We start from the raw sequence: 26520 nt of genomic DNA, 5'->3' as shown, positions 1-26520 counted from the left end.
GGGGCCCGGAAGCGGGTCCGTGCGGTGCCGGTACGAGCTGCGGCAGCGGCGGGATGAGCCCTGCGGAGTGAGGGAGCCCCGCCTGCCGCCCCGCTCTGCCCGCGGGCCCTCCGCCCCGCCCGGCTCCGCTCTGGCTTCGGGCCCCTTCTCTCTGCGCTGCGGCGGGCGGAGACGGCGGAAGGAGAAGCCCATGGAGGGGAACCGGGACGAGGCCGAGAAGTGCATCGGGATCGCGCGGGAGGCGCTGGAGGCCGGGAACCGCGACCGCGCCCTCCGCTTCCTCGGCAAGGCGCAGAAACTCTACCCGACCGAGACGGCCCGAGGTGAAGCCCGGCTCCCTCCCCGCGTCCGGGCTCCATCGGGACGAGCCCGGACCGAGCGCGGGGCCCGCAGGAGGGCGGCGGGGGGGCCCCTCAGGCCGGGGTGGCCCCGTAGGCCGAGGCGTGCGGGACACGGCCCCCAAACCCAGCCCAGCTGCGCCTCTGGCTGGGAAAGGAGGCCAAAAGATGTGCCCGGGAGCAGCGCTCAGGCAGGTGGATTCCCACGGCCCATGCCTGCCTTTGGCGTCAGGCGGTGCGGAGGAGTGGGCTTGTCTCCCTCCGCACCAAAGGGCATCTCACGGGGCCTGCCCAGCTCCTCGCCTGCATTCCCTCTCCCTTCGGCCGGCGGTATAAACGCTGCCCTACAGGATAGGCTTAGCCCCGATTAACAGCAGGACTTTTCAGGCCCCAGGCCGAGACAGGCTGAGTTGGCTTCTCTTCTGTCACTGTGAATTACCGCTGGCTAACAGCATGCAGTAAGAGCTGCAGCTCCAGGGTGGAACATGTCTTCATTCTCTAATCTTGTGGTTTGGGTTTTCTCGGTTCCCTTTTGGCAGTACACAGCTAGGTAGGAATTGCACATGGGTTTACCTTTCCTAGAAAAAATGGGATAGGTGGCTCCCCCTAGGACTTGGCTCATCTGAGAATTAATTCTGTGCTAAAAATTGAAAAAGATTTAGCATCTGTCTAGCAAAAAGTGTTTAGAAATAATTTTATAAAATAAACGACTATAAGGTTCCAGTGTATGTTGAACTGCTACCTGTCTTGAAGTCTTTCTGTTACACTGCCCTAGAAGTCAGCTGGAAACACCCTTGGACACAGCAGTGACTTGTTGCTTTCCTCTAGTTCTCACATAGGTGGTCTGCGCTGTGGAATGAGTAGGAGCAACTTCAGTGCTCTGTACTGACTTAAAGGCCTCAGGATTTGCTATTTCTGGAACATGACTTTGGGGCAAAATTCTGACTGGAAGTGTTCTTTGCTGTACTTTATTCTGTAGTGAAGCCTTTAAGTCAGGTGATGAGATTCGGTGAACATTTTTGGGCCTCTTGTCTCCTGACTACTTTTAGTGTGCAAACAGGAAGTGAAGGTCTCACTGCTGCTTTTTTTTTTGTTTAATTTTTCCCAGTGTTTGTATTTTCTCATGCAAGACACAACGTGGATGTTGCCATACTCCCCTAAGTTTCTTTGGATTGAGAAGATGACATGCATGAGTGTACTTTCAGCTTTTTGGAAGCTGTGTTGGTCAGGAGGCAGGAAGGCAGAGAGTTTCAATTCAGCTTCTTCCACCAAGGAGAGCAAATAGTTTTGTCTGTTTCACATAGCTCATTTCCGTCTTGTATCTCCAAGATAAAAGTTACAGTAGCTTTCAGGAAGAAAAAATCTTCTGATTTGTTTTGAGTATTTGAGGTGGTTTTTTTTAAGTAGGTCTGCCACCACATGCAAACCATTATAAAGTATTCGGTGGAAGAAATAGATGGCTAATTAGGCTATTGTCTGTAGGACACTTGTTTTATTCACTGTGGAAATTAGCAAAGAGAATCACAAATGAGGTACAGACCTGGTGAAAAGAAGATGGTCTTGTGGTTATGATAGTGGACTGTAATCTGGGGAATTGTGTCCTGAAACTAAATGCTTCACGGAATTTCTCTGTGATGTTAAATAAGTCACTTCACTCTATTTCCATCAGTGACCAGCTAATTGTTTCTGCTTCGTTTTTCAGGTATTCAGCTTGAAACAAGGGCCTGATTTGTGGAATTAGTGGGCAGTTAAAAGCCCCATCTGAAGCTAATGAGAATTGCAGATGCCCTAATACCACTGAAAAAGTTCAGGCCCTAGGCCTTATTTGAACTAGGTACTTAGAAATTAGGGGACTCTGTAAACTTGTAGTACCCCTGTGCTTCAGTGTGGAGGTTGTTGTCTTCTAAACTCATCTCATTTCCTCCCAAAACAACACCAACTCATTGAATTTACTTTGGTTTTAAAGTTTTTGAGGCACTTAAATGGCCATGTTAAAAGTGTACTAAGCTGCAAGGACACAGAATGGCCTTTTTCAGGACAGGAACTGGAAGGTGTGCAATACATTAGAATTGGCGTTTTACAGTGACTAAGAACAAATGAAATTACTCTCACTGACATCTTCAAGGTAAATTAACTGAGGAGTCCACTTGAAGAAAAAAAATAACCAACCCATAATTCCTAATTCAGATAATCAAAAATGTGTCACAGCACATACCAGAAAGAACCAGTTAAGAGTCTGTGAGCCCACTTGGTTTGAACACAAATTCTTATTTTACAGTCATAATATATTGGGTTTTATGGTGATAGGACAGTATGGTGGAGCCCCCATTGTCAGCGTGTTCACTTATTTTCTCTTTGCAGTATGAATAAGAATGTAGTTTGTACCAATTCATACTGAAGTTACGGAGTCTTCTTATGTTGTATCTTTGGTATCATTTTGAGAACAATTGCCCACCATTTCACAAATGATATTCTGTCAGTCATAAAAGCATTGAGAATGATAGTGCTGAGTCTTTTACCGGTGGGAGCTTCCTTCTCCCTGTGTTGTAGTGGATTATAAAAGGACAGAGAATAGGTTTTAACTATTGTCTCTAAAACAATACTATGTGTGATTTGCTTTTGACAACATTTGCATTTAAAGGGCTTTCAGCACTAGTTCAGTCATCAGTGAAGTTTAGTTTTGCTAAACAAAGCTGCCTGAAATACGCTGACTGCAGCAGTGCTATTTTAAGGCTTTACTAGTGTGAGATGTAAGATCAATGCTTATTTAATGATACTTAGCTAATGACTTCATAGTAGCAGTTTTCATAGTGATATCATTCTTTGCTAGAAAATTGTTTTATGGTTCAGCTGCTCAAAAAATTGTTTGATTTTGATTTTTTGTAATGATTCATCTTGCACGTGAGCAGAAACTAATCGCTTGTCTGGAAAAGATTTGTAAGAGTGGATTTACATATAACAAAGGACAGATGTCCTTTCCAAACTTAGGTGCCACTCTGTTTGCAGTTGAAGACAAAACAATGTTAAGGGAAACTACTTTTCAGTGCTTCTTAAGATTTTTGTGCCCTATTTTGATGCTGCCTTTAAAACCAAATTTTTTAGGAGCATGTCACCTTAGGTTTTAGGCTGATGCATTAGGACAAATTCTGAATTAAACCGTTTTTCCATTAATGAAAGGTGGGGGTCATGTTCAATGCATAATGGAATCAAATGCAGTGCAAGAATCTTTCATTCAACAGCAGGTAATGGAGCACACAAGAAAGGCTTCAGAGACATTCAGAGATAAGATTTGTTGTCTTATCTTCTAACAAAATAAGTCTTTCGTTCTTTGTATGTCCTGTTTTAAAATACCTAGATGCACAGTGCAAGCTTTCTTTAGTACACTGTTAGTACTACAGTTCTAACAGATGGTTTTATCACAGACAGTTCACGGAAAAGTCAAAGGTGTTTCCGAATATCTGAACTGTATCTTTTCTTTCAAGAAAACAATGATCCCATACCCTTTGTACCGTTTTCTTTTCCAACGTGAAACAATAGCATGTTTGTATATGCTGTGTCCTGGTATTTTAAGAAATTCACACTTATGTATTTGACTCTTTTTTTAACCTCCCTGCATTGTCTTCTCAGCAATGCAGCTCCATTATGAGGTCTGAGAAGGTGAAATAGCAATGTTGAAAGTACACTGCAGCCAAACCAATTCATTAAGAGACTTACAGCTACCCTTGCTGTGAAGAGACACCAGATGTTAAAAATGCAAACCGTAGCCTGTGCCTGCGTTTCTACCATTATTGGTCCCACTGATTCTGCACAAGTGTTGATGCAGGGAAATCTCTAGAGCAATGCCTATATAAAAGCAGGAATTGCAGAACTTTGAGTAAGCATTAGTTTGAGAGGGGGCGTCAGGGTTACATGTTCAATAGGATTCCATAGGATACTGTTATTAAATGTCATACTCGCTGGATAGAATTTTTTTTTTCCGTTAGCACTTGTTTGGAGTGCATTTGGACTGAAAATGCCTCATTCTGAGCGTACTGTCTGTTCAAAACTGTTTATTATTAGTTCTTAACCTGCAGACCTGGTCACCTTGTTGGAGTTGTTACTATTTCATTTACCTCAGAACTTCAAGTGCCACAACTGATGATACTAGAATAAAGTATTGCAAATACTGAATATGTCCTTCAGTCATAATCCACAGTGCAACTAGAGCTCTCCTGTTTTCACGAACCTCGCTTCATTTGTAGTGAAGACATCCCCTCAGTTACAACTATACATCTAAATCTTAGTTGCTTCTTTACTTCTGCAGTAAAAAGCCTGATCTGGTCAATTGATGATTCTTGCTGAGGCAGGCATGAGTGCAGGACCAGCACTGAAGTCAGCTGACTTTTTTGTTCAGGCACAGTGTGGTTATTCGTCTCCAGGGCTTCAGACTGCTGTGACCACTGGGTAATAAGTGAATTTAAAAGTAAATACTGGGGAGTTTTTAAGAAGCACATCTTAGGGAAGTGGTGGCTTTCCTTGTTTTCCTTCCTGTGTTTTAGTGAGATACAAGCTATGATGTGTGGGATCCCAGTTTTCTGCTAGTCTGAGAGACAAGCTGGGAGAAATTTTTTTTTAATTTAGGCAAAAATTCTTCAGAAATCTTCTCACTAGTTTCTAGAAGAAAGTGTTTTTAATAGTAAAACTGCAACATACTTTCACAGTGAATGGGACATTTTTCCTTGGCAGCTTTTTTAAGAGCATTTTTATGCAGATAGTAACTCATTTTTTATTAAACAAATCTGACCTACGTAGCTTGCTGTCTTGCTCTGAAGGGGTCTCTTCAGGAAAGCTGGACTATTTAGTAATCTTCAATCTATATTATGCTTTGGGTGCAGTCCCTTATGTGAGAGTGGTGTTGCTTCTGATTCATAGGTAAGACAGATTACGCCCAGAATACAGGCTTATATCCAGAAAGAAAAAGCAGCCATAGTGTATGTTTGTTAAAACTGCTAAATTTAACATCTGTTGAAACATAGAAGGAAAGAGGATTTCAAGATCTAGCAAAAGCTTACTGGTTTTCAAGATTCATGTCTTGAGCTGGGTGTAGTTGGCTGGTCCTGAGTTACTTCTGGCATTTTAATAGTGGTTTGAATTTCAGCTGGTATTGCCTGGAAGGAGTAGAGCCTCAGCTTGTGGTTACAAATAGGTAGGTACTGTTAACAACTGAAATGTGCTGGAGATGGGCTTGGTCTCTGTGTGGAATAGTTTGCAGTTTCTTTAGCATTAGGTTAGTTCCTCTTCAATTTACAGCTGCTTATTCAGGTATTCTGATATTTTCACCCCAAGGCACAGATTCTGTACCTCTAAAAAGCATCTGGAAATTAAGGACCTGGACAAATTCTCTCCAGTATTACATTACCTTGGCAGGGATGGAGGGGAAGCTGGTCACTAATTGTGAAACACTTTTCCATAGTTTTCCCATGAAAAGGCATTGCTAGACTGGCTTGAGAAGCATTGGTGATGCAAAGTGATTATCAACAATAAAGGAGGACGTAGCAGCTGGCCTTTTATAATGCAGTGCTCTCATTTAAGATACTTGAGAGCCCTGACTTCATCACTAATACCTGTAATGATACTATGATATACTGTTGTTTTTATAGTTTTGTTGGAAGCTATTATGAAAAATGGAAGTACTGCTGGGGGAGGTGCTTACTGCCGAAAACCAGCCAGCAGCAGTGAGCAGAGTAAGCCCAATAGCACGAAGGAGAGCAATGCATCTGCTGCAGGTGAAAGTGGAAAAGGCTACACCAAAGACCAAATGGAAGGAGTTTTAAGGTATGGCGTTGCTTAAATATGTCACTGCTTTTCATTCTGTGTATTATGTACTTGGCATCCAAAGAAGCCACAAGGAATTCAAGGTCAGCTCAAAGGGTTACTTCAACTGAACTGTAACTAAAAGGAAGGGGAAAGCTTTGGTGTTTTTAAACACCATATGAGATGCTGTCACTTACTGCAAAGAAGGATGATACTCCTCTCTTTAAACCATCGGTGTTACTTTATGTAATGATAATACTCAAAATAGTTATTAAGTAGATCTCACAGTAAGTGGAAGAAATGATGAAAATTCTGTAGTACAACTTGCAGGACAGTGTTTCTGTTGAGTATTTTTATACAAGGTACATGCTTTCTCCTGAAGTTTATTTTCAAGCTAATCTGCCTGTACAGGCTGGTCTTAGATGAGCATTAAAATGGTTTTGTTCTGAAAATAAAGGTATCTGAGAAGCACTGAAACACATAGTCTGAGTTGCATTATAAACTCTGTACTTAGTGCAGCTTGATAGTATTAAGATGGGGTGACATCACGAAAGGAGGATGTGCAAAAAGAAGCAAAGGTCAGTAAAATTGTCTTTTTGAGCAAAGAACTCTTGAGTCATGTTATCCCTACAACTTGCTGTCTGTAGAAGCAAGAAAAATATTGTTTGATATATGCCCTGATTTCTGCTAAATAAATATGGATATAGCCACTCTAAAATTGCACACTTCAAAACCTATCTGTAGTTTAAGGTAAGCCTAGCCCAGATATTTTCAAGGGAGCTTGAAGGGAAATCACAAGTCTCCTAGTTTGTGTAGATTGGATGAACTGTCATGCAAAACAGAAATTTGTGGGGGATTTTTTGTGTGTGCGTGTGTGAAATATATGTTGCTGTTGATATTATTTTAGGATCTTTTCCTGAAGTTCAATAATCTGTTCAGCTGTGCTAGCAGGGAAGAGTAACTTTTATTTGTTGATACAGAAGCTCTACATTCAGACACGTTGACAGCAGCATCTCTGACATGGTTATCCTCTTGGTGTTGTTACTTACTAGAGCTTTTCATTTGCCTTCATCTCTGCTTAATTAATGTTACTGCCCTTCATGATGCATCCAAAGTGAAACCTAAATAAGTGTGTACATTTTTGGCTTCCTTGTACCAGCTGTTAAAATGAATGCTAATGTCTGTATACACACACATGAGACCAAATATCCAGAAGGAAACCCTCTGTAAAATGAGGCTTAGTTCAAATTAAGACATGTAACATATTTGTAGAAAGCTTCTACAAGGAAGGCTCTATTATTGCCAGTATTCACTCACCTGTGACATGCCATTCTGAGCTGCAGTCTGCTTTGACATCAGGCTCTCGGCAAGATCTGTCTACGTTTTACCAGAAGGTTATGCTGCCTACTTTGTCTTGACTAAAATGATGTTGTAGAGCCAACTTTTCTCTCTGGTAGGTTTTTGTGATACTGAGTATTGCTTTCTTGAAGGGATTTCTTAGATGCCAGATAAACTTAATCCACTTGTTGAGATCAGGATCAGAGTTTGGGGTATTCACAGAAGTTGCACATTGAGGATAATCTTGATGCAACATTACCTCAAGAATGTTGAATATTAAATATGGGGTTTTAAAACCCACCCAAATATTTGCAAAATAAGCAATTGTAAAAGCTTACAGAACGGCTCATGTTCGTTTGTATTTTACATACCACTTAAAACCATGTGTTAAAACAGTATCTTTGCCTTGGGTAATGCTACCACCCTTTAATATAGCAGTTTATAAACCCTTGGAAAGAGACCGAATTTTTGTTTAGATGATCAACAGAGCAAGTCTCCAGTTTATATTGCAAGTTTTAGACAGTTTGTAATGTTGTCAGTTGCTCACATCAACAAACTGCTTAAAAAAAATTGTGGTTAAGAATTAAAAACGTGTGCCTTGCTAATGAGAATGGAATTAAATATGGCTTGGATGGGCTAAAACTTAATGGAAAAATATAACACATTGTGATGATAGCTGAGAGAAAGTTCATGTTTAAACCACAGTGAGAAAGAGCTTCCTGGTTAGAAACATGACAGACTGCGTATGTTATTGCTTCAGTCAGGCCCCAGACTTTTCCAGTTAAATGAAACGTGCCCCTCAGGGGAGGGTATTCTTCAGAGAGTAGAGCTTGTCACCACCATATGCTTCTGCCATGCCACAGTGGAATTGGTTTTCAGAGTTTTGAATTGGTTAAAGAAATAATGTGTGAAAAGAGATGGCTTTAAATAGTGTTTCATGCCTGATTTTTGTCTTTTTTTCCTGTAAGAAAGAAATTTCTAAATAACAGAGTAGCTAAATCTTTAATAAATTCTGACTCTCACCATGAATTTGACTCTTGAGAAACAAAGTTGGTTTGCATTTGTATGATTTGAAAGATGGTAATTATCCTCAAGTATTCTTCCCTCTAGGAGTTTTTGGTTCTGCTTAGTAGGTGGAGAGGAAGCATTCCTGCTTTACACATGGCATTTCCAAGGCATTTGTTGAAAACTTTAGTGAGCAGTTGGACAGGGGGAGTGACTGAGCTCTCTGGCTTGGATCACTGGATAGAGTTCCTGGAGTTGTCCGGCTGTCTTGAATTTGCTTGTGACAATAGATTTAAGAAGCACAGTGAAGACATCCTTGGAGCAATACAACTCATTTAACTGCATTGATTTTCATCAGGGTTACTCTAGTAATGTGAGTAGGTATGAGTACAAACAAGCACCTCTGTGCTGGTTTTATTTTTGACACATACACAGGGGACAGATGGCAGGCAAACTACCATAACAGTTCTGTAGAGCATTACACAAGCTTGCAAGTTGCTCGACAGGGAGAACAGTAAGATGTAATGTATTTCCACTGATTGCATGAGTGCTGGGTAATGCCCTGCTCTTTGAGGGAACAGTGCTTGCTGTTTCAGTGTGACAGTTTGAAGCTTGAGATGTACCAAAGCACTGAGTTGCTTTTAAATTGAAATGCTTTGAAAATACCATTTGTGATATGTGCATCCTTTTCTGAATGATTCTTTTCTTGTCACGGAGAACTGCATCAAGTTGCTGTAACACCTTTAGGTGACCAGCATGTTGGAGATACTGCTGAGACTGGCAGAAATGTGGTAGGACCCACAGCAAACTTAACATCATATTAGAGCAAGTACCTGAGAAGTCTTTGGGCAACTGCAAGTTACCTGAGCAATCTCAATTTCAGACAAATTTGTGAGAATCATGTGCATAACAGAAAAAGGGAGAATTTGCTTTTGGATTTTGTGATCTTTGCTTGAAAGCAATTCCTTCACTGTTTCATGTAGCATTTTTTGCTGAGATAAATGAATCATTTTTGTAAAAAAGGAAATTTTTAAAACTTTTTTTTTAATTCTAGTCCACTTAAAACAACTGAAGAAGTACTGATTGGGATTAGGTTTCAAAGTTTTTACTTAACTCTCAAACAAATTCTGTTCATAGTATCTGCCTACTCATATCAAGTATACAGACCCATTTTGTGGATAACATGAAGTTTAAAAAAAAAGGATAATTTGCCTGCTATGTATTAATCTCCCATTTCTTTTTATGCAGTGAAGTGTGTGTTATCTGCCGTCTGCCACATGATTTAAAAACATAGTTTCTGATACATATGTATGTTCTATGATTTATACAGGTTCTCTTTAAATGGCCTTAAAATCATTTGATCTCTTTGGTCTCTTTATTTTTAGTGAATAAGATGTAGCCTATATTAAATATTACCTTTTTCACATCTAAAAGATAGCTGCCATGATTAGTGTTATGCTAGAGTTGGATTGCTGTCTTGTGAAAATTCTGGTGGCATTTTGCTTTTTCTGCCTTGGCAGTGCCTGCTGCTTGGAAGAAAATATAAGAATGAAAATTTTGTGTTTGGATCTTTGAGATAGAACCAAAACAAACCAACAGAGGCATAAGTTCTGTAGAAACATTGCAAAGCAAAATTAGGTGTCATCCAGTAGTGGTCAAGAATAGTCAGTAGTTTGATTTGAATTCATGTAGTAAACCAAAAACTTGCCTTTACACATTTCGTGAATCAAACAAGAAGTGTAAGTTGTGTGACTGCCTTTTTCCAGGCATTCTGCTGAGATTTCTGTGAATTCAGCAAAAAGAGGTTTCTTTTCTAACATGGGGTCAAGAGGATAATTAACTGAAAGTGGATTAATAAAAGCAATCAACATTTACTGAAATGGAAAAAAATCCTCACAAACCAACAGAGCGAAGAAATCAGGGCATGTCTTTAATTAGGCTGTAGAACTACCATGAATTGTTGAAATACCCAGTTGAATGGTTGAGAAATTAAGGTGGAAGTCATATTCATAGAGCCCATCATGAAAAAGTGGCACAGAAGGCCTGATGGACTTTGTCAGAAAGCTCCTGCATTTAATCTACACTTTTGATAACTAAAATAAAAGCTTAAATAAAATCTAGAGAAAAGTATGCTGATGTAAACACAGCCTTGAGTGTTTCACATCATACACACAGTAGAAACAAACTGATCAGTCACACACCGGAGCAAGGTGCTAAGACAAGCACCCAAATGAGGTGTTGAATCTATCAGTAAAGCAGAGAGCTGAAATTTCTGGTGCATTTGTTTCAGAAACTAGGAGTATTCTGATACCAGCTTGAGTTCCTCAACAATGCTGCGACCTTCCCTTCCCAATCTAGAGCACTTTTTGCAGACCACAGTTATGTCACCCAAACTGTGACTGGCACATTCCCAATTCAACTGCAAGACCCTATTTTCATCAGGCCCTTTGGCAACACTGGAAATTTGACCTGTATAGAAATTGGTCTGTATTTTAGTGTGTTTTTCTGTGCAACTCTAGGATGAGAAGTCAGTGTAGCTTCCTCTTGCTCAGTTCTCTGTCATGACATTCACGTTGCTGTTTACTGTGCTGCTCAGTTCAGATTACTGGGAGAAATAATTGTGGTTCCCCTCACAACCTTTGCAGATTGTGGTCAAAGTATTTGTCTTCAAGGCTGTCCCTGTGCATGTAAACAGAGGCTTTGGAATGCCCTTTGAAATACTTGGTCATACTCAAAACTTCATGCTTGTGGATTGCTGTAGGTATTTGATACAGAAGCGCAAACATCTCTGGTAGGTTTTGCTAATCTGATAAAAGCTGTTGATGCTGACCTAATCTGAATTGTAGATTTGAAAAGTGAACCAACAAGCACAGCAGTAGAATCATGTCGTTTAATAGTCACAGGAGAACCAGCAGTAGTAGCCCCAGAATTTCTGTAGGTGAGACCAGACATTTCAGGACATGAAGGAGTTTTTCTCCTGTGAGCTGTCAGAGCATGGAGAGGAGCCCAGTGTCAAGCAGAAATGGTGGTTGGTGCAGTTTGAAGCTGGCTGACCAGTTCTGCTGCAGGTGCTGGGATAGTGGAGTTTTGCAAGTCATGATGAGATACCTCTGTCAACAGATTGGGGATGAATGTAGGCCATTGCTTGCTCTCATGCTGTTTGAGGAGTCTATTCTCTTTAAGTCAGATAATATTTCAGGAATATCCAGCAATGTGCCCTCTTACAACAGCAAGCAAATCTGTTAACCATAAGGACAATGCCAAGTTGATGGCAGGGGACTATGAATTCAACAAGGACAGAAATTAGCTAAACAGCAGAAGTAATTTTATACTAATTCAGATATAGAAGTGATCCAACCAGGAATGAAAAACACAAGCAATTCACAAAAAACAACCCCCCCCAACAAAGTATCAGCGAAAACACCAAACTTCCAATAAGCCAAAAATAAGTAACAAGAAGAACAAAAAAAAGTAACAAGAACAAAAAATTCAATACAGAATGGGCACTCAATAAACAAGTGGTGTGTACACTGGAAGTTTAAAAAGGAACATCTGTGTGGAGTTTACATATGCAATAAAATTATTAGGAGGAACTACAGTATCTTGGCAAGACCAAACAATTTGAAATGCATCATTCAGAAAGTTAGTTGTCTGTGCTGAGAGTGTTGCAGGACAGGGGTTTCAGATGAAGTTAAAACCCAGAAGTAACATCAGTGAGATTGGGCTTTTCCAAAACCTTCTCTGGTTGTACTCTTTATTTTAGCCTGCCTCTGCTGGCAGATGTTGTGTGCCCTGCAATAAGAGAGAAGCGGGAAAAGGATGGATCCTACAATCCATCTGCCCTCCTGTGACAATTCTCCCCAGCATAGTTCAGTAGTGTGGGCAAGGGATTCTGGCTGACCAAGGATTGTCAGACGTCAGTCTGCTAGAGAGAAGGGGTGAGGGATTGTCCAAAAACCTCTGCATCTGCAGGACAAGGATCAAATTGACTGTGTCCTTCAAGAGCTTCCAGTAGATGGAGAGAAATTTCTGATCAGGATAGTGCAGTTTGGGGGAAGAAGACTTGGTGAGTTCCTGTGCAAAGCCCATAATCCTCGTCTATATAAGAATGAGGAGGAATGGAGCATTCCCAGCCCAGGTGGGACTCCAGTGTTCGAGAAGCCTGGTGGTGACACAGCACATGTGTGACCTCAGGATCTCGTTGTCCTGGTGAACCCCCTGCAGTTTGTCCTGTGTTGACTTACCAGCTTGAGTTTGGGTCGCATTGAAGTTTTGCCTCTCAGGACCACATCACAAACACTGGTAACTTTGTTTAATTGGAAAGCACATTCTAATCATCTTTGTTTCTCCCATCATCCTCAGTACATAGCAGCTGAAGTACAAGCTTTAGTGCAAAACACATGGACTTTGCTGAGGGGGGAAAAACAGAGCTGTTACCTTGTAATGATTGCCCTGAGTTGTGTTCTATCAGGGACCTCCTGACCAAAGTCACTGACTTCCTCCCAGCAGGAAACTGCATCTGGACTGCATTTTGCCTTGAAGTGGGCAAGCAGTGGTATAAAACTGTTGGCTAACAGCAGACTGAAGCATAAGGCCATTGCTGAGAATTCCAGGCTTAGTAACAAGTTTTGGCCCCTGTGCATTTATACAGTCATTTAATGGTTTGAAGCTTTAAAGCTGGATCTGCCTAATCCAAAGTCATGCTAAATTCTGAAAAATTGCCATGTGGATATGTGTGTTCTACATCTGTGTTTGTAGAACTTTTTGTTTAACAAAGCAATCAATAGGAAGGACTTGAAAAGAGAAAACAGAAAGGTATTACACCTTGGCTGAACACTTGTTTCTTGATAATAACAATACCTCATTTGTGGACCAGGTTCAGGACAGCTGTTGCATGGAGGTGACTGCATTAAACCTTTGGCTATGACCCACAAGGCAAGTTTCTCGCTGCACTTTCTCATCAGAAAGCAGCTCTGGTTTGATGCAGATCATTGTGTCAGAAGCTGGTGGGTCATGTGCTGACCTGAGCGTCTTCGGATGGGTACCCACCATTCCTGCTTCTCCCTTGAGGGTTGCCCACTGTGGAACTTCTGTTGGTTGTGAACGGGAGGGAACTCTCAAGTGAGTTTTAGGGGAGTTAGAAGAGTAGGTTGGCATCTATTTGGTTCTTTTTAATCCCATATTTCTTCTCTCAGCATCTTAGAGTTGTGAAATAATGCTTATCAGTTCTGCAAATAAGTCAACTTTCATGGTATTATTTTTTCCTGTCTGTTCCTTTCACGAGAAATGACCATAAGCTGTTGAGGGACAAAGTTGTTGAGGATGCACTGGGGACTCACCATGTAATTTTATATCAACCAAAATTCTGAAGAGTCTGGTCCACAAACAGATAATTCAGAAACTGAATTATTGAAGAGAGCTTAGATTGGATATTGTGATAGGAATTTCGTTAAATAAAAGCTTAATTTGATACCATCACCTGTTTAAATAAAGCTACCTGTTCTTGATCCAGTTCGTAAGGCATCCAAGTACTTTTTTTTCTGCTTGTACAAGTTACCAAACAAAAGTTTCCAGTACTCAGACTATAATTTAATGTATTTTCTTTCCATTCTTTCTTGATAGATTTACTGTGTTCTTTTTCGTTAGTTTTACCAGCTTCCTAACTGGGCCTTATTAAATGTTATTTTAATATAAAGAGCTGTATTTGTTTAACAGGATGTTTGTATTGGCAGATGCCTGCACACATTCAGTTCAGTGCTTTTGTGAGCATTACACTGAGACTTCCATAAAAGCTTGTGTTATTTGAACACAGGAAACAGGATCCCACACAGAAACTTGATTTGACCTGTCTGTGAAGTAGGAAGGACCACACATGACGGCGTGGTTGTACTTCTGATGCTCACATCCCCTTAATTACAAGCTAGCCATACTTCCTTCATGAGAATGCCAAAGGCTTGCTTGACACCCATTTTTTCCACCTGGCTGCCCTGGGTATAGTCTTGGCAACATTAAACCCATGTTTAGGTAGAAATTTGTATATTTAAAAGAATACAGATACAGTTACAGCCAAGTGAAGAGACTCACATGAAGCTTTGAAAATATACATGGATGTAATTTCTGTTTCTTGCTCAGATCAGCCCTTTTTTTTGGCTGTGTCAGTGTGCCTCAGGTCTGCAGTGGAAGTTGGTGATTCAAGCTTATTTTTCTAAGTTTCTGAATTCTTACCCGAGTAACTTGGTTTGGTTTTTAAGGTTTATTTACTGGTTTGGTCAGTTCTTTCTGCCCAAATAGAATCAACGTTCTCCCTTCCCCTGTAACTGCTGTTTCTTTCTTCTGGTATTGTAAAGCATACCAAATGATTACATCATTTCCAGATTTTGCTTTTCCTGTCTGGGTGAGACAGCCTACAAGAAAGAAGACTGTTTCCAAGTTTTCAGAGTTTTAAAAAAAGCTACACTTGAATATATGAGACGAGCTGAATATGTAATTGCTGGAGCTGTTATTGTTTTTTTGAACTTACATAAACACTTACAGAAAGATTGTTAAAGATCCAGGTGCATTCGTAGCAGCAGAAATATTGTCACATGTCTTCTTGCCCTGAAAAGTGAATGCTTGAATGGTGTTATTTTGTTTGGAGAAAGGGAAGGTATTGTTTGGTTTGTTTTGTATCATGTGTACTGTTTTGCTTACAGTCAAAACAGGCCTTCCTGCCTGCCAGCTCTGCAAATTAAATTTAGAATCCTCTTTTCATGCATTATTATACAGCAATATTAGTATAACTGGGGATGAGGTAATGCTACAGCAATTGGAAACTGAAACCTTTTCTTACAACTGTGATAGTTCTACAGTAGAACAAGAGAAATGTATGTAGTAAGTAATTTTAAGTACAACAGTTCATTGTGCTCAACAGTGAGTTTATTATGAAAAATGGCATTCTTTGTTTCTATAGTGGATATTTTAAAATATTTTATATTGGAAGCAAGAGATGTAATGCACCATTGCAATGTATTACCTCATTTGCAACTGTGTTCTAACAAAGTACTTTTACATCTTTTTGTTTGCAACATTTTATTTAATTTTCTTTTGCAGTATAAAGAAATGTAAAAATTATTACGAAGTCCTGGGGGTGTCAAAGGATGCTGGTGAAGAAGACCTAAAGAAGGCTTATAGAAAACTTGCTTTGAAATTCCACCCAGACAAAAACCAAGCACCTGGAGCAACAGAGGCTTTTAAAAGTAAAATAGCATTTTTACTTAAAATTACTTTTATTATTAAACTTCATCAAAATAAAAGAAATTCATGTGTTTTGGTCACTTGTCTTTTTATTGTCCATGTGTTTTGTAGCTAATGTTAAACTGATGTTTTTATTCAAGAAAATATTTGACCTTTATTATATTATTAGTATAAATAAATAACGTGGACTTTTGGAGTAGGATTCTCTTTCAGAGGATTGACTGTAGCATTCAGGTACAAGGAGAAAATACTTGATCTGTGAAACCCAATTGCACTTTTTTACTGTTGTTGACTTAATGTAGTCAGTTGAATTTTACTGCCTTGAATTTTTACTATACTTGAGCTTGAAAAAACCAAAGTAATCCTTGACAGCAAAATGCAGTTTTTACTGAATCAGTTGCCACACTAAGTTGCCTTTTCTGTAGAATTCCTTGTATGTGTGTAGTTTTACTACTTTTTCCACACAAAACCACATGAGTTCAAACATGGCCTTATTAATAGTTGCCTTTGACCATTTTTTAGGTAAAATTTAGGCTGACTTGACCTTATCTAAGGCTGCCAAGCTTAGCCCTGAACAAGAGAAATGGTTGAGGCAAAGCTTTTTAAATAAAACTACACCTTCATCTCAGATGAAGAAAATGTGAATCCCTAAGACGTGATCATGCATAAATAAACAATCTGATTGTGGTACATCTTTTTTATTTTTTTTCTTGTGTGAGGTTTGCATGCAGACATTTGAAAAAATCATTCGGATAAAACACTTAAATTGGGGAGGGAAAAAAAGGAAAAAAAAGGCCTGAGCAAGACTTCTGATACAGACTTTCAGAGGTAATTATAATAATATATTAACAATTCCAGATGAAAAGTGGATACATCATAGCAGCAAAGTTGATTGCCAATGATTAATTTAATACAGCTATGTGATGTCTTTATCTTTAAAAAAGGTATTCTTATAAAATTTTCTCAGGCCCTAGGAATAAAATAGTTTTTTCTTGTTAATAGCATTTTAAATAATCTTTAAATAAAATGTTAAAAATCAGTTTCTTAATATTTAATATTTTATTTAACATTAGCACTTTGTACAAGTCTGATTTCTTCAGCTTAATTTCACTTTCTGGTTCTTAACTAGGTGAGTAAATGAACAGAAAATTCTGTAGAAGAATCTTGTTGACAAAAAGTTATTTAATGAAAACTAGCATTTTCCTGCATTGAAATTATTGTCTTTTTGCATGGCTGAGTAAATTTATGGTTTAGTTTTCCTTTAAGGGTGTGTGATGAGTTTTTGACATCCATCTGAGAAAAGGAATTCAAAATAATAGTTTTTATTTCATAATAATGCTTTATTTAAAGGAAAGGTCACATTAGAAAACAGTTGAGTTTCATGATACTTCATGGTACTTAGATCTTGAGCTACCTAGTACTGCTCTTCTGTTACACTGAGCAGTCTCACTGAGGCTGAATTAAAAAAAAAGTTTGTGCAAGTATAATGACTTTTATTCTCTTGGAATCTTTTACCAACTCCATCAAAAATCTTTCCTTTTAATCTCTTGAGCAGTGCTTTTTTCAATTTTTATGTCCTTTTTTAAAGAAAATATTACTGGAATCAAATCTCTTGTGATTTAGGATCAGATAATGAAAAGCAAGTAACAAATACACATACTGTGACATTATGGTGTTTTCACTTTATGTGATGTCATCTAATTGGTCTCCCTAGACTAATTCTTGAGAAAATCTAATTTTTTATAGGCAATTTTAACCTTTCACTGTGCAACAGAGCACTGTTTGGTGTCAGTGTATATCATACTCTCAGTGCAGATTACCAGGCTTTATTTCTTTGGGTTTTCTCCTCCATTTAAAGGACTTACCAATTTTTTTTTCTAAGAGCATCTTAAAAGACACATAGCTAAAACTCATTAGATTGGATAATGTTAAAAATCTTAAATTGGAAGAAGTGGTCTTATTTTCCTGTGTTGAGGTTAAAATGTTGCACCTTTCATGAACTTTTGATGACTGATGGCTTTTCAACACTGAAAAACATAATCCCTGTCTTGGGTTGGTTGGCTGCAAAAGAAACCTTTTATTGGAGAGGCCTGGAGGGAGAGAAGGAAGGAAGGCAGAAGGGGTTTAATGAAGATAAGGCTGAGTGAAGATGGTTCATCAAGTGGCATTTTCCTTCAATCTGCAAGAGCTGTGTGTCTGTGCACAGCAAGAAAAAAGCTTGTAGAGGCAGCAGAATATGTGTTCTTTCTCACTGATTTTTACCCCTGCTCACCTAACTCATTTTTTTCCTTTCTGCTGTTAAAATTGGAGTTGTTTGTTTGTGATAATGTAGCATAAGTGGGGACAAGCATCCAGGCCAGGCACTCCAAACACTTGAGGTCATACTGACAGCCTTAGGAACATGCATATTCCTCCTTGTGTGCAGATGTTCTATTCTTCATGCTACGTCATGCAAAACTCTGTTACTAATATAATCCGTAAAATCTTCAGAAGCAGAGAGAAAAATACACTGACACTCGTGTAGACAACCAAGTTGATGCATTCAAAGAAGGGACCATTTATCAAATGAAGCCAAAGAAAACCTTCCCAGTCTATGATTTTTTTAAGCTAGGCTGCTAGGGCAAACTGAAGTTTGCAATTACCCAGCCTCAGAGCTTTCACTGAAATGCTTGATGCTTTTTTTGTAATTGCAGTAAGAGAGAACATTTTCACAGGTGTAGGTGTTCTCCTAGAAAAAGAAACAAAGCCCTCCTGTCTTCTGCCTCCTTCTGCAGGATAAAAGGCCTTGAATAGCGTTGGTGGGAAACTTTGTGGAAGCTATTCTGAGAAAAGTAGAGATGCTTCTGGACCTTGTTCTACTGTACTTGTTTTGTAACACACAGTAAAGGACATTGTTTGCTGCCTGTTTTTGACTTACAATTTCATGCTGGAATAACTGTTGTTATTCATTTATGGGAGTTGTCTTTTGTTCCTTGCTTCAGAAATCGGAAATGCGTATGCTGTGCTGAGTAATCCAGAAAAACGAAAGCAGTATGACTTTACAGGCAGTGAAGAGCAAACCTGCAATCACCCTAGCAACGGTAGATTCAACTTCCATAGAGGTTGTGAGGCAGATATTACTCCAGAGGATCTGTTCAACATGTTTTTTGGAGGGGCCTTTCCGACAGGTATGTGCATGCATCAGTATAATTGTTGGGATATACTGCCCAGAGTGGCACTAGAATTTGTGACATTATAAAACAGGAGAATTATGTCAACCTGTTCATTCATGTACCCCAGTTTTTCAATCTATATCATAGTTTATTTTTCCCCCAAGTGTTGCTAAATCACCAAAACGCCAGCTCAGTTCTTTGGGGTTACTATCTTAGAGCTTAAATTACTTACTTTAAACAACTTTGCTGTTGTAAGATACTTAATTTGTGCCCCTGTGCAATAATGTTAAATGCTTTATGTGGCTGTGTCTCTATTGACCTCTAAATAGTACTTTTCCCATTATTTAAATGTGGATATTTCTTTCCTCAGGTAGTGTACATTCATTTTCTAATGGTCGTGGTGGCTACAGTCATCCTAATCAGCACCGTCAGAGTGGACATGAGAGGGAGGAAGAGAGGGGTGATGTAAGTTTAAGCAACATTGGCTTTAAACTATAGATTGGGAAATTTGCTGGTAGTTGCTTTCAGTTATGTGAGCTCTGTACTGCAGAGGAGGATTTGTACTTCCCAGTTAGGTGTTTTAAAACTTCAGCAGGTGGTAGTCTTGCTGATTGGCAAAGAGACCTGCGAATTTGAGAAGGTAATAGCCTGGGTTTGTAAATCTGTTGTTGCATGTCACTATCTTACTGGTGACTAGTATTACTAGCCTAAACATAGTGCCAGTTCCGGCCACTAACCCTTGTGTGCATTTAAAAATTTATTTGGGGTGATGTAAGAATTGAACTTAAGGCTCAATATTCACCTCCATGAATTATTCATAGTTCTGTGTAATTACGTATTACAGTACAGATGAGACCAAATCATGGCATACCATGCAAGTGAATCCAGCTCTTTTGGTAGTTGCATGCTAACCCCATGAACTTTTGCACTCTGTGAGTATTGCGTATTCATTAGAAAGTTCAGATAATGCCAGTGTTTGCAGATACAGTTTTTGTAGCAGCCTTTGAGGCTTAAAGCAGAAAGTCACACTTAGCATTGAATCTTGTCAAATTCACTTGATGCTCATTTATGAAATACCTGCATGTGTTTTGTTTCTTAGGGAGGTTTCTCTATGGTCATTCAGCTGATGCCCATTATTGTGTTGATCTTTGTCTCCTTGCTGAGCCAGCTGATGGTATCTAACCCTCCTTATGCCTTATACCCAAGATCGTAAGTAGTGCTTACATTACCTTAAAACAGAGGGGAAGATGATGGAATCATCCTCTCCCACTTAGAAGCCATTAGTTGGTCCTTGATTTCCCACAATGAGGAAAAGGAGGGAAGGTGTAGACAAAGCAGAACAAAACTTAAAATTTAGGTACTAAGAACATGCTGAAAATACAGTGGAGAAAGGAGGTAATACAAGGCAGTGGGTGCAGGCAGTGTGACGTGTTGCAAGGATGTTTGCATCTCCAACGCATTTAATCAAATCCTGAAACCTGCTATGGCTCATTATTCTTTAAGGGTCATCTGTGTTTGTAACAAGTGAAGTACTTGAAAGCAACTTTCTCAGCCTCACTTAAGTGTTAGACTAGATGAGGGCTGGGAAAATTGTCTATTCTTTGCTTTATTTTAGGTAATGGTGAAGTAGTTTATTGTCATTTTCTTGCAAAGATTTCCACTCGTGAGACTTAGCTGTTTTGTCCTGTAGTATATATAAGCCTTTTTTCCTTGCAAGAAATAAATAATTTGAATGAAGCATACAATTAGCTAGTAGACTTATGCCACTCACCACAATGGTTTTAAAGACCCTTAGTTCCTTGCAGAGCTCTCAGCCCCACAACAGAAGGGTTTCTTTTCTCCTGTTTCAGAGTTCTTTATTACTGGAGTGTGATGTTTTTCCCTTCTGCAGCTAAGCTGTTGTGACGCATAGAAACTCTTCTCTGCCAAAATGTTGGCGTCCAATCTTTCATTTTTAATCTGCAGAATGCCAGCAGGAAAATGGATTTATCAGGGCTGTCAGCAAACACTTTAGAATGGAGATGCTTGTACTAGGTTGCTACAGAATAGTGACCTGTTTTTCCTTCTGCTGAGTTTGAATGTAATTTTCTATTACCAAAGCTTATATTTGCCTACAGAGGTATGAAACAAGTGGCTTAGTAAAGTGGGGGGGGGAGGTTTGAGATCAAGTGTTAAAGCAGCAGAAGTTTAATGATCAGGTGAATGCAGTAATTTTGTTCTCTAGCAGGTTATGCAGCCATTCCTTTCATTATTTGTCTTGAAGTGACAAATTCAGTAACATGGTGGTATTATTCTGCAGTGGGAATATCTTTTAAAAAATTCTTTTAAAATAATTCTAATTAATATTTAGTCTCTTTCTCCCCATTCCTCCTTTTTTTGCAGAAGTACAGGGCAGACCATAAAAATGCAGACAGAAAACTTGGGTGTCATTTACTATGTCAACAAGGACTTTAGAAATGAATACAAAGGAGCATCATTACAGAAAGTGGAAAAGAGTGTAGAAGAAGATTATGTGTCGAATATTCGTAATAACTGTTGGAAGGAGAGACAACAAAGTAAGTTTGATAATATGTGTAATTTCATGAAAACATATTTATTATAAAAATAGATTATCTCAGGCAAGAATTAAATGCTTGTGTTACTAAAATATCTCAATGCAGAAGCAGGTGTAAAGTTCCCTACTGTTTCTTACTTTAAAAGTGTCCCTGGTGTCCCTTAATTTCTGAGTTTTACTCAGTGACCTAACAACCATCTGCAAATCATTAGCAATTTTAACCTGCTGCTTTATTGTCTGTGTCCATTTCTTAGAAAATTAAAGACTACACTGAATTGACAATGGCAAAGCTTTTGCCCTTAACTTACAGTGAATTCTAAGACTTCTAATGTCTTCCACGTTACTTCATCATGGCAATATCTCATCTTCCTAGATGCTTATGGATGGATAGATAGATAGATAGATAGATAGACAGACAAACTGAAAGCTTACATAGGTGTTTCCAGAGAGGAATAAAAATAATCTGCCTTGGACCATGGTACATACAAACACTGCTTTTCCAGGCAACCAAGGACAGGCAGCATGTCCTATAAAATATCATAAGCTCTGATTCAGTGCTTCATCTTTTGCCAGTGCTGAATAATTTTTCTCCCTGGACTTGGTACCATGAGTATATCAAATCTTAAAAACCAGGTGGTTTTTAGTTTACCATCTATTTCTCCAATCTAATACAATAAACTGCTTTCTTTCAGAAGCCTAAAATGCAATGTTAAAGCATAAGAATACTGAATAGCATCAGCCATCTCCAAGTCAGCATCAATTTTAACCTGTTAATCTGTTAATTGTGACTGTTTTGTGAGCCTTTCATGCTCTGTGAGAACAGTGCTGCTAAAATGACATCAGCGTTGAAACAACATGGTTTTAACGATTCAGGTGATAAACTTCAGTAATAGCTTTTTTGAAAAATAATTCATTCATGAACTGTCACTAAACTCACCAGAAGCAAATAGAATACTCTTCTCTGAGTGAAATCACATGTTCCTGCACAGCGTTACTCTCTGCGGTGCAGAACTGCCAGGCTTTTCAGCTTAGATGGCCCCTCAGTTTATCCCAGCTGTAAAAAGTAGTTAACAAAAATTAAAGACAAGATATAATACAGCACAATAAAAAGAGGATGTATTATTTGTACATTTTTTCATCAGAGCTTAGATCTGGAAGGATAGTTTGGTTTTATTGGCCTAGTCATTACACCTAAATTTACTGGCATGTTCCATTGTGTCATCTGTAATAATTCACCATCTAAGTATCTTTGAAAAGGCTTAGTTGATAGGCAGTTGTCACCTGTGGAGGAAAGGAGAAGAAAGATTACCTTTCTCATCTTGCACCAGTTATTGTTGACTCGCTTACTTTTTGAGTATGAGCAGAGTCCTGGACAATGCAAGGAGGCCCATGCTTCTGGACATACATATGTACTGAGAAAATGTGATGGCTACAGAGACATCTGACCCCAGTAAAAAGAACAAAAATAGCCTGAAGGTGGTGACTCTCATGTTGTTTGCTACTTGTAATTAATTCATCAGGTTATGAAAACTACCCAAATTGATTTTGAGTAAGAGGCCCCTAATGAATTTGCTGTATTTATTTCTGTGGATTTATGGATTTAAAGGACTTGTTGTGTGTTGGATCTCCTTGACAATACAAATCTATCCACCATTGATTGACATTGAAGAATGCCTTGCTAATCCATTTTTAGTTGAAGTGACAAAAAGGATTTTACAGAATTAAAATGCTTGGCAATTTCAAGCTGCTGAACACCAGCATAATGCAGAGAGTTCTTAATTATTAATACCTCTGAAGCAGTGAAGCAGTATCAGTTGAAGTAAAGGCCTTAACATTCAGAATGGATTTCTTTGGGCACAGACAAGATGCTGGAGCTGTCAGTAATACGCAAGATCACTAAGTGTGGCATGTATTTGTATTGTTTAATGAGGTCTGACAGAAGTAATAGGGGATTTTTCGTTGGTTTGTTCTTGTTGGGTTTTTTTATTCGGGTTTTTCATTTACTCAGATAGGGCTGTATGAACTATGAAGGGGCTGGAAGGGTGTTACAGCTTTACCTGCTCAAAAAGATGCAATGCTTATCAAGATCCAGCAAAGGGAAACTAGCAGTGCTGTGTAAGTGGTGTCTGAGAGAGCTTAAAATAGAAATAAAAAAAGGCAAGGACTAAACCTCAGGTGTTTTGTACAACTCTAGGTAGGAATATGTCATGTGCCAAGTATCCAGTTTTTAACCAGAAAAATCTTTTCTCTTTTTTCCCTAAAGAAACAGACTTACTTTATGCAGCAAAAGTATATCGAGATGACCGTCTCCGAAAGAAAGCAGAGTCCATGTCCATGGACAACTGCAAAGAACTAGAACGGCTGACCAGCCTCTATCGAGGAGGATGAGCCACAATTGTCCTCTGCATCTTTACGTATGCTGTTATCTCTCTTGTAAATGAAGAAGAGATTTAGTTTCACCATGAATGCTGGGAAAGAAGGGTGGATGTAAAACTCTACTGTGTAGCTGTTTCCAGAAACCTTATGCTGAAATATAATTTAATGGCTTCTTTACCTACTGTGAAATATAGGTAACTTTAATTGTCTAGATTTTACTTCAAAGCTTCTGTGAATTCTTTCAGCAGAGAGAATAGCTCAGAAAGGATGCTGTACTTGTAGAGACTTAGTCATAGTTGTTCTCCTCTAACATATTTGCCATGTAAATATCTGTGGAAAGAACACTTTGTGTATATACGAGTTAAATGACTTTCTATTTAAAATCTCAGAAATTTAGTTCCATACTACATTTTGTCTCACTGATGGAATAAATAGTATGATTACATCACTCCTATTCAGATGTCAAGTGTGTGGAGTTGAAACAATAATTTTTAATATTTTATCTATAACTCTATGTAAAATCTTCTAGGTTTACCAGCTTAGAGGAACTTGGTATTTTTAAATATAATGGCATATATTCCTAAATATCTGTTGGGGTATATTGATCTGGTGTAGAGTAGCAGTTTAGCTGTTGTAATTTTTTAGCATTTCTAAGCAATGCTGAGAAAACTTAAGAACTACACTAATCTCTTTTCAAAGTAAATACTTGCAAATGCTGTACAGACCATCATAAACATTGCTTTTAGTACTTGCAACAGTTTACAGCTGCTCTACCATTTGGTATTCCTGTAGTAGTAAGTCCATATGTATGGTTAACATGCATCTATAGCTTCCTTAATTTCCACTGGAAAGGTAGAGGAAAACATGCAACAGTAAAATCTTAAAGGTAAAAAAAAGGCAACCTATTTTTTTTCCTGGCAGACTTTCATTTTCTTACTGCATTTTTATTTCAAGCTAGGTCCCAACACTGATTCCTCAATGGGCACCACAAGTAGAACAGGGAAATTTTTCTAAGGATGAGCTATGTGCCTTTCAGCCCTTTTGCCAATTATGTAAATGCTTTGCTGCTTTGCTGTGTGCTTCTATGGCCAGAGCTCTATGACTGGTCCCGAGGCAGAAGAGATAAAAAATGCATTTTTTGGGACCTGAATGCTGCTGGACTGACTACCTAGAAATGAGCAGACCCACCGTTTGGCTCCTACATAAAAGATCATGTCACTCAGTGGCCTGTAAGTGGAAACTACATGTAGCCACACCTGCTGATGCAAAGAGGTGTTCTGAAGTGGCTAAGTACAATGTACTTCAAGTTTATCAAAGTGTGTTGAAAACATTTTTAGATTCAGTAGCTGATGTTTTTTACATTTTAACAGTGTTATGCAGGGGAATGTTTCTTGTATTTGAAAATGCCAGATAGCTCGTAATATGGGCATTATTTTTTGAGAAACTGCTATCTTTGAACAATGCTACCAGTTTATTTGGAGCCAAATTTTCCTCCAAAATGGAAAGCTTAAATACTTTGACTGACTTCAATGCAATTCCTTCTGATCTAGAGCAGGGTATGACTTTGCAGATACACTAAATGTTCCAGCCCTAAGTGACCCAGAAATCATTTTGCATATATCCCTTTTCTAAATTATCCCAGTGGAAATGTCTTCTATTGAATAGGTGTAACATGAGAGTAGCTGCAGGCTTTTAACTGAGCAGCTAAACAAGCATTCAAGGTGGACATCATAGCCTGAGGCACAAAGCAGAACTAAAAGTTGCTGGAACAACAAAGAAAAGGGTTGCTGTACTGGATGTCCTTACTAAGACTATAGTAAAAGGGTGTGAAAGTAATGCAAAGGCATCCAAATGTTTGAAATATGCAATAGAAATTTATGGAGAAAACGTGATCCCCCGGATTTTGTAACTGTCCAGAATGTATTGTAATTATACTAATGAAAACAAACTATCAAAGTACATACTGGTACTCCTGTGTCTGCTTAATAGAAGAAAATTGTTCCAAAGCCCTTAACAACTACTTAGGCCTTCCTGTTCACAAATTACTCTGAGCTTGCAGCTGATATTTTAGTTAATAGGAAAATAGAGATATAACACATTTGTGAAATATCAGAACAGGGAAGTCAGAGTGAAGAGATGGTTATAGTAAAGCTGCCTGTAATAATCCTGTGGGCTATGTCTGCTCTGTGGCCTCTTCTGTTGCAGGTGAGAAGTCGGTAAATGGCCGGGCCTTGAGCTTTGTGAGGTTGGTTAGATTGCTATCAGTGCCTCAGCCAACTGGAACAATGCAGCGGCTCTGTCCTGTGGCAACACAGACATCCCAGTCATTTAAAACTGCTACATGTCATTTGACTATTGAAGTTTCCATTTTCAAAGAAGGAAACTACATGTTTATACTGGTGGAAAAATGCTACTTAGTATTGAACAGATTAAATAGTTGCACACTTTGAAATATGCAGTAATGTGCAAAAGGATGCTATGGTAGCATAAAGATTAAACTGCTCTAAATGTGACCTGCAAACATTCTTTTAATAGTGCAAGTGGGTGTTTCTCTCCTCGTGACTGTTACTTTTTTTTTTCAAGTCTGAAGGTTTTTTTCTTTGGAAATGTCATTATATTCTCTGGTTTTGTTGGAGGAGTTTGCTGGAAAGTTCAGAATTAATTTTCTTACGATGGAAATTGAAGAAGTTAGAGTACTTGAATCTTTTCAGATAATCTTTCTTAGGGAAAA

General features: G+C 38.8%; 1 protein-coding gene across 1 annotated transcript; it reads left to right on the top strand.

Annotated features, from left to right (window-relative positions):
* Nucleotides 1-25748, top strand: DNAJB14 (DnaJ heat shock protein family (Hsp40) member B14). The gene is made up of 8 exons (XM_071555914.1): nucleotides 1-323; nucleotides 5978-6152; nucleotides 15564-15709; nucleotides 18689-18874; nucleotides 19230-19324; nucleotides 19959-20068; nucleotides 21242-21414; nucleotides 23677-25748. Exons 1-8 carry the CDS (start codon nucleotides 191-193, stop codon nucleotides 23799-23801), a joined length of 1143 nt encoding a protein of 380 aa, XP_071412015.1. The 5' UTR covers nucleotides 1-190; the 3' UTR covers nucleotides 23802-25748.
* Nucleotides 25749-26520: the final 772 nt, after the last annotated feature.

The sequence above is a fragment of the Pithys albifrons genome, chromosome 5, assembly GCF_047495875.1.
Source record: "Pithys albifrons albifrons isolate INPA30051 chromosome 5, PitAlb_v1, whole genome shotgun sequence".
NCBI lineage: Eukaryota > Metazoa > Chordata > Aves > Passeriformes > Thamnophilidae > Pithys > Pithys albifrons.
The sequence above is the reverse complement of the archived record's forward strand: the minus strand, read 5'-3'. Positions and strand labels throughout refer to the sequence as shown.

What these genes read in the sequence shown, in the direction of transcription:
- DNAJB14 (XM_071555914.1), top strand. Translation starts at nt 191, where the DNA reads ATGGAGGGGAACCGGGACGAGGCCGAGAAGTGCATCGGGATCGCGCGG. An exon ending in TGGAGGGGCCTTTCCGACAG is followed by an intron (nt 18,875 to 19,229) that starts GTATGTGCATGC and finishes TTCTTTCCTCAG; the next exon opens with GTAGTGTACATTCATTTTCT. An exon ending in TATGCCTTATACCCAAGATC is followed by an intron (nt 20,069 to 21,241) that starts GTAAGTAGTGCT and finishes CTTTTTTTGCAG; the next exon opens with AAGTACAGGGCAGACCATAA.